At 37.5% G+C, this 7,682-nt stretch overlaps 2 protein-coding genes across 2 annotated transcripts in view; one reads left to right on the forward strand and one right to left on the reverse strand.

Moving 5' to 3' along the window:
- LOC103516792 (chitotriosidase-1-like) overlaps positions 1 to 3,324 on the forward strand; it is a gene marked incomplete at its 5' end in the record, with an annotated part of 5,375 nt that extends 2,051 nt beyond the window's left edge. Inside the window, one exon of the mRNA XM_026829084.1 lies at positions 2,959 to 3,324. Within this exon, the coding sequence (XP_026684885.1) occupies positions 2,959 to 3,165 (207 nt within the window). The remainder of the gene's footprint in view (positions 1 to 2,958) is intronic.
- Positions 3,325 to 4,224: 900 nt separating this feature from the next.
- LOC103516793 (ARL-6-interacting protein 1 homolog) lies at positions 4,225 to 6,185 on the reverse strand. The gene is made up of 4 exons (XM_026829085.1): positions 5,950 to 6,185; positions 5,666 to 5,795; positions 5,011 to 5,147; positions 4,225 to 4,444 (listed from the first exon to the last, which is right to left on the reverse strand). Exons 2-4 carry the CDS (start codon positions 5,726 to 5,728, stop codon positions 4,225 to 4,227), a joined length of 420 nt encoding a protein of 139 aa, XP_026684886.1. The 5' UTR covers positions 5,729 to 5,795; positions 5,950 to 6,185.
- Positions 6,186 to 7,682: the final 1,497 nt, after the last annotated feature.

Genomic DNA, 7,682 nt, shown 5'->3' on the forward strand with positions numbered 1-7,682 from the left:
AAAAAAAATTTTAACATAAAATAAAAAAAAAAAAAAAAAAAAAAAAAAAAAAAAAAAATCAGTAAAACATCAAAACTCTGTTCCGTGTTGATTTATGCCGGGCGTCTCTTCAAACTATTGACGTAGGTTTTTTTTTTTTTAAGAGGTTTGACAGAGGGAACTGTAACTGCTATGGTCTTATCGTCCCGAAATCGAAGAGAGAAGGAAGACAGGATAGGAGAAAGCCAGCCGTTCCGAGAACGAACATTATCCCAGCAGGATAAAATCCGCCCCGGGCGGGAATCGAACCCGCGGCCTAGCGCTTACAAGGCAGACGCACTACCAACTAAGCTAACTAGGCTGGCTAATTCCAGATTTGTGAGCTGGTTAAGAACGAACAATGGACCCAAGTAACCAAGGAGAATGACAAGCCAGTAGGAGGCACCTACGCTTACAAGGATGATCAGTGGACTGGCTATGATAACGTCAATGATGTGAAGGCAAAGGTAATTATTTGACCCCGCCGGAAATCAAACCTCCGGTCTGGGTCTCTACAATCTCTACATCGTTCCTAATCATGTCCCTACAACACATTCTTGGTTTTCCTGTAGGTCTCGTTGTTAATAGTTGCAGGTTATACAATTATATATCCTTTGATCCTTTGTGGCAATTTCTCAGGGTCCATTCTTCTCATATGACCGTACCATCTCATTCTGGTGTTGTATCCCATCTAGGAGTTTCGGTACATCTATTTACATTTGATTTCTTCATTTCTTATCCAGTCCCTTTGCGTCTTTCTTACCATGTTTTTATTTAAAGTTTTATTTTCTTTACCGTATTTTTTTATTATTTTCTACAAGTATTTTTTATTATTTTCTAGTATTTTTTATTATTTTCTACAAGTTCGGCCATGCCTTTTCTACAAGTTTGGCCATTCCTTGGGATGAACTAGCGGGATTCCGGAGCGAAGCGACGGAATTCAGCTAGTTTAATAATATCAACTGATACAAATACAGGAGGATCCTTCCTAAGCCACTTTCTTCTTAGGATCAATTATTTATCTCGAATCTGTTTCCTATTTTCAGGCCCAATATATTCAGGAGAAACATCTAGCCGGGTATATGATCTGGGCCTTGGATGAGGATGATTTCAATGGTGTGTGTGGAGGTGGCAAATACCCCCTCCTTTCAACCCTGTCCAAAACCATCGACACCAACTAGTCAGGCAAAGGTAATTATTTGACCCCGCCGGAAATCAAACCTCCGGTCTGGGTCTCTACAATCTCTACATCGTTCCTAATCATGTCCCTATAACACATTCTTGGTTTTCCTTTAGGTCTCTTTGTTAATACTTGCAGGTTATACATCTTTTGATCCTTTGTGGCAATTTCTCAGGGTTCATTCTTCTCATATGACCGTACCATCTCATTCTGTTGGTGTTGTATCCGATCTAGGAGTTTCGGTACATCTATTTGCCTTTGATTTCTTCATTTCTTATCCAGAATATCCAGTCCCTTCCATGTTTTTATTTAAAGTTTTATTTTCTTTACCGTATTATTTTTTATTATTTTCTACAAGTTCGGCCATGCCTTTTCTACAAGTTTGGCCATGCCTTGGGATGAACTAGCGGGATTCCGGAGCGAAGCGACGGAATTCAGCTAGTTTAATAGTATCAACTAATTAGTGTTTGGACCCCCCCCTCGGCATAATCCTGGATACGGCCCTGGTCTTGGACAACACTGGCTACAGACCATTTCAATTTCAAGGTTGAAATTTCAGCTCAACTAAGTAAATCAGCACCCTGGTAGAAAGGAACATGTACGAGTACATCGCACATGCAAAGGGGAAAAAATCTGTTGTGAAGTGAGAATATATCATTCAACTTTCTAACTTGTCTGCCTTGTATAAGCGCTAGGCCACGGATTCGATTTCCGCCCGGGGCGGATTTTATCCTGATGGGATAATGTTCGTTCTCGGAACGGCTGGCTTTCTCCTATCCTGTCTTCCTTCTCTCTTCGATTTCGGGACGATAAGACCATAGCAGTTACAGTTCCCTCTGTCAAACCTCTTTAAAAAAAAAAAACTTCTATTATTTTGACTCCTTCTCAATCTTTTTTCTCTTGTTTATTCGTCATTCTGACACTTTGACATTCTTTATCTCTTCTTCTCCTTCATAAAAAAAACTTTCTATTATTTTGACTCCTTCTCAATCTTTTTCCTCTTTATTTATTCGTCATTCTGACACTTTGACATTCTTTATATCTTCTTCTCCTTCCTCTTCAATTCTGTCACATTTGTTTCCACTTTCTCTACACTTATCTCTTTGTCTCTCATCCCTCTTTATCTTCCCTTTGTCTCCCTTCTTCTATTATTTTGACTCCTTCTCAATCTTTTTCCTCTTTATTTATTCGTCATTCTGACACTTTGACATTCTTTATCTCTTCTTCTCCTTCCTCTTCATTTCTGTCATTTCCACTTTCTCTACACTTATCTCTTTGTCTCTCATCCTTCTTTATCTTCCTTTTGTCTCCCTTTCTCTTTTTTCTCGTGCCACTTTCCTCTTTCAGGATTTTTACCTCAGGATTTTACCCTGTCAGTTCACAATGATACCCCAGATTACCTACCACACCTAGGTGTCAAAGACTCAAAGGTAGTAAAGTAGGTACCTATATAATATGTAGTTTTGGATAAGTTTTTTTTTAGTAGGGTTTAACTACAGGTCTAATATACCTTCAGACGTAAAAAAGTATTACCTACAATTTGGGGGCTCAAAGGAAATTTGCTCATTAAATTTTGAGCCTCATCGGATCTTGGGGGATTTTTTTTCTCAGTTTAATAACAAATTTTCCAAGTTCTATCGTTCAAATATAAGGGGGTCACACATGGCCTTGCTGCTTAGCGTGTAAAATTGTAAATAAATAAATAAAATTTGAAACTTCTATTTGACTTTTCTTATCCTTCATTTTCTCCATGTTTTCAGAAAGCAGCCGTAGAAGGGTGGTTGGCCAAGGGTGTGAGTCCGGATAAACTAGTGCTAGGCGTGCCCATGTATGGAGTCAGCTATACTCTGGCAGATAAAACCAAAAACACTATAGGATCTCCTGCCAATGGACCTGGCTTCCAGAAGAGAGCTTTGTTTTACAATGAGGTAAGAACACGTAACTATATAGTAATCTCTCAATTATGACTAAAAAATTGAGAAATCATATCTTATTGATCTTGGGTACTATTAGCCGTGCACAACAATGAAGCAAGTATTTTACATAGTTAATAGGGGAAAAAACTAATAAAGTTCCAAGTTATATGAAAAAGAGGTCTGATAGGAGGAACTGTAAAGGAGGTCTTATCGTCCCGATAAAACCAAAAACACTATAGGATCTCCTGCCAATGGACCTGGCTTCCAGAAGAGAGCTTTGTTTTACAATGAGGTAAGAACACGTACCTATCTAGTAATCTCTCAATTATGACTAAAAAATTGAGAAATCATATCTTATTGATCTCGGATACCATTAGCCGTGCACAACAATGAAGCAAGTAATCTACATAGTTAATAGGGGAAAAAACTAAGAAAGTTCCAAGTTATATGAAAAAGAGGTCTGGGCTTCGCGTGGTTGTGCATAGGGTCGCGCTTCGCGCTCCCTTGTTTACGGTCGCGCTGCGCGCTCCCGGGGCTTCGCGGGGTGTGCAAAGAAAAGTTGACTTCCCTTCCCTTCAGAGGCAAAAACCTCAGTATAGCAAAGTAAAAAGAAAAGATACAATGAAGTAATTTAGGGCACAAACCCAAAAAAATTACCTCAGTATAACAAAATTGATTGAATTTTAACCTCAGTATAGCAAAGTGATTTTAAAACCGAGTAGAATTACCTGAGTATAACAAAGTTACTCTGATTTTGACCTCAATATAGCAAAGTGAATTGATATAACAAAATAGTTGCAATTTTAACCTTGATATAACATAGTAAAGATATTACAAAAACCTCAATATAATGAAATTTTGGGCATTTCCCTTGGACTTTGTTATATATTATCAAGGTTCCACTGTACTCTGTACTTTTGTCCCTTTCTTCTTTCAATCTCACTCACCCAAAATGGATTCTCCCTTTTCAACAGAGAATAGCAGTGCAGTGTTTCCTGAATGTATTTCTGTGTTGCCACCAGTGATCTGCATAGCTCATCAAATTCTTTATGATTTGATCCACCGTCCTTTTTAGACTTGGAACTTGAGGATATTTTCATGTGGAAATAGTCAAACAAAACCAGACCAGCAGTGCAGCGTTTCCTGAATGTATTTCTGTGTCGCCACCAGTGATCTGCATAGCTCATCAAATTCTTTATGATTTGATCCACCGTCTTTTTTAGACTTGGAACTCGAGGATATTTTGATGTGGAAATAGTCAAACAAAACCAGACATTGTAGTGACAGGAAGAATAGGCAGAGCAATGGGATGTCCAGCTTCCATACAATTCTGAAAATAATTTCAAATAGTTAATTTAGTAATAAACTTTATAAAATAATTGGCTAATCCAAAAATTTCAGTTAGTGGGCTATCACATACAAACAGATTTCAAAGGATGGCCCCAAAACAAAGATTTTTTCATTATTAAATTTCTTATCACACTAAGAAAAAAGTAAAACTAAAGATTTTTTCTAGAAGATCAGAGAAATCAGAGCATAGTAATCTTAAACTTACAAATATAACACAGTGGTGCATAGTAAGATGGCATAAGAGTCCTCAATTTTCTTCCAATTTAACTGTTTGTACAGAAACAATAGCTCAGTATTGTATGATTCTAGTTTGATTTTCATTTTGTTCACAGCAGAAACATCCTGAAAATGAAATATAAAATGGAATTTTAAGGAGCATGGTAGCACCCTGCCCCAAGTCAAAACAGTTTAACGGAATTCTATCCTATGGCCCCAAAACAAAGATTTTTTCATTATTAAATTTCTTATCACACTAAGAAAAAAGTAAAACTAAAGATTTTTTTCTTGAAGATCAGAGAAATGAGAACATAGTAATCTTATACTTACAAATATAACACAGTGGTGCATAGTAAGATGGCATAAGAGTCCTCAATTTTCTTCCAATTCAACTGTTTGTACAGAAACAACAGCTCAGTACTGTATGATTCTAGTTTGATTTTCATTTTGTTCACAGCAGAAACATCCTGAAAATGAAATATAAAATGGGATTTTAAAGTGGGCAAAATATATATACCTAACCAAGGTAATTAAGGAGCATGGTAGCACCCTGCCCCAAGTCAAAACAGTTTAACGGAATTCTATCCCATATAACACAGTGGTGCATAGTAAGATGGCATAAGAGTCCTCAATTTTCTTCCAATTTAACTGTTTGTACAGAAACAACAGCTCAGTACTGTATGATTCTAGTTTGATTTTCATTTTGTTTACAGCAGAAGCATCCTGAAAATGAAATATAAAATGGAATTTTAAAGTGGGCAAAATATATATACCTAACCAAGGTAATTAAGGAGCATGGTAGCACCCTGCCCCACCAAGTCAAAACAGTTTAACGGAATTCTATCCTGCAGTCATTAAATGACATTAATTTGCAAAGAAGTGAGATTGTTTATTAAGGTACCTTTATTTTGTGTACCTCTGTTTCATCCATTGGGTTGTACTGTACGTAAAACTTACTAAGCACAAAAACAAAAAGGATACTTACAACTTCATCAAATGATTTTGGGTTTGTGCTCAAACCCAAATGATTTATAAACGAAGATGTCATGGCAAAAAGGATAACAGGGCTTGGTTAAATCAGGTAAAAAGTAACTAGGTGTGTTTTAGTACTTAGGACTTACAACTTCATCAAATGATTTTGGGTTTGTGCTCAAACCCAAATGATTTATAAACGAAGATGTCATGGCAAAAAGGATAACAGGGTTAAATCAGGTAAAAAGGGTTAAATCAGGTAAAAAATAACTAGGTGTGTTTTAGTACTTAGGTACCTATCTGATTTTTATGACTAGCTCAATCTTGTGATAAGAGATAAGGAGTTGAGATAGCGAAATATGCTGAAATGAAAGGTAATCTTATTTCAATAGAATAAATAGAAGATTTCCAACACTAATGGGATACAAATATACAGGAATAACTCAGCTATTAAAAGAATTTTTAATTATCTTGAACTTTTATTCACTTTTCAAAAGTTCTTTCTTTTGTGAAATTTTTGAAATTTTCTGTGAATTTTCCTGAGAAAAATAAACAAAGCAGTGTTGCCAAGCTGAGATTTTCAACGTGCCAAAAAATATTGTGAACGGACCTTTTTGAATGTCAAATTTGTGAACACTCTTTTCCCAGGTAAAATCGGATGAGTAATAAATCTATAATACCTAATATGCGTATTCGGTAACTTAATTCGTTCTAAAAGACCTTCAAATTGGGCCTTTTATGAATTAAAAAATATACACACTTGAGAAAAACTGGTAATACGGAAATTTTCAAGCGGGCCCTTTTCTCACTCTCCTCAAGAAAGTATAATCGGCAACACTGGATTATCTGGAGGAATACAAAAATTTCAAAAATGGACGTGCCGCGGCCGCGGTAAAAGTTCATCCTGTTCATCGGAATATCGTTAGTCGTTAGTTCGTTACTCCAATCTCCAATAATTTTATTGGTTTTGGAAATCGAGATCGTAATTCATTAGTTAACTAAGCTGTTTTTGTGTTTCTTTTCGTAAATAATCAATTAAGTAGGTAATTAGTAATGTTCTTCTCAAGGTGCTTGTCCGTTTCGGATATTCGCGATCATTTAAATGAAAGGTTCGTTACGATCGTTAGTTCGTCAGGATTTTCGGAGGTCCATACCAGGCGAATGGAAAACGTGGTAGGTAGGTACGTTCAACGTTGTTTAAAATAAATTTTGCTACTAAAGTAGAACACTAGAACCTCGATTATTTCAGCTAATTGGGACCAGGGGTAGTTGAAATGATCGAGGTTCTACACTGTACTAATTTTCGTTTTGCTTGTTCAATGGGGTTTATACGGTCGTCTCCTTTGAAATACTTTTGGGTACTTGTGGTTTTTAGCGATAAGACCTAACAGTCAGCGACCACCTGTCTCCTTTCGTAGCCTGTATGCCCTGTACGGGAGCAGACCAGGATGCCAATAGATCGTTATTGGACTTATTGGTGTCCAGGAGTTCACCTGTCCAGCAACCAACCATGTGCAACGTTTCTTTAGTCATCCAACGGGAATTGGTTCATTTAACGTGTAAATTGTCCGGACAACTGGCTTTTAGCTTCAAAATCCACCCTCCTCCCATAATATGGGATATGGGTCCCATATTAGCTTCAATATGGGGCCCATATTAGCTTCAATATGGGGCCCATATTAGCTTCAATTGCCCATTAGCAGATTTACTTAATATAGGTACCCCGAGCCAGGAAGTACTTAGGCAATTATGACGTTGAATGCACCAGTCCCCAGTCCCCATTGGATCGCTGAAGATAAGCCACGTTGTGCGTGGTGTAGCGTCTGGATGGGTGACCGTTTTAGACAGGGCCGTATTTAGGTGGGCCGCCCCCCCCCCTTCTCGAGCTTGATTTTTCTCCTTTATTGTATGTCAGACTCCGAAAAATCGGGGCCCCGGGCCCCCCCTCCCTCGAGCTTCATTTTTCTCCTGTACTGTAGGCCTGGCTTCGAAAATTTGGAGCATCCCCCCCCTTCCATTAGTGTTTGGAC

The sequence above is a fragment of the Diaphorina citri genome, unplaced genomic scaffold (assembly GCF_000475195.1).
Source record: "Diaphorina citri unplaced genomic scaffold, Diaci psyllid genome assembly version 1.1 scaffold1665, whole genome shotgun sequence".
NCBI classification, from domain to species: Eukaryota; Metazoa; Arthropoda; class Insecta; order Hemiptera; family Psyllidae; genus Diaphorina; species Diaphorina citri.

Excerpts from the sequence above, each read along its gene's own strand:
- LOC103516793 (XM_026829085.1), bottom strand. The coding sequence starts at position 5,728 with ATGACATCTTCGTTTATAAATCATTTGGGTTTGAGCACAAACCCAAAA. Across the intron at positions 5,148-5,665 it reads CAAAATCATTTGATGAAGTT|GATGTTTCTGCTGTGAACAA; the intron begins GTAAGTATCCTT and ends TTTCATTTTCAG. Across the intron at positions 4,445-5,010 it reads TGCACCACTGTGTTATATTT|AATTGTATGGAAGCTGGACA; the intron begins GTAAGTATAAGA and ends AATTATTTTCAG.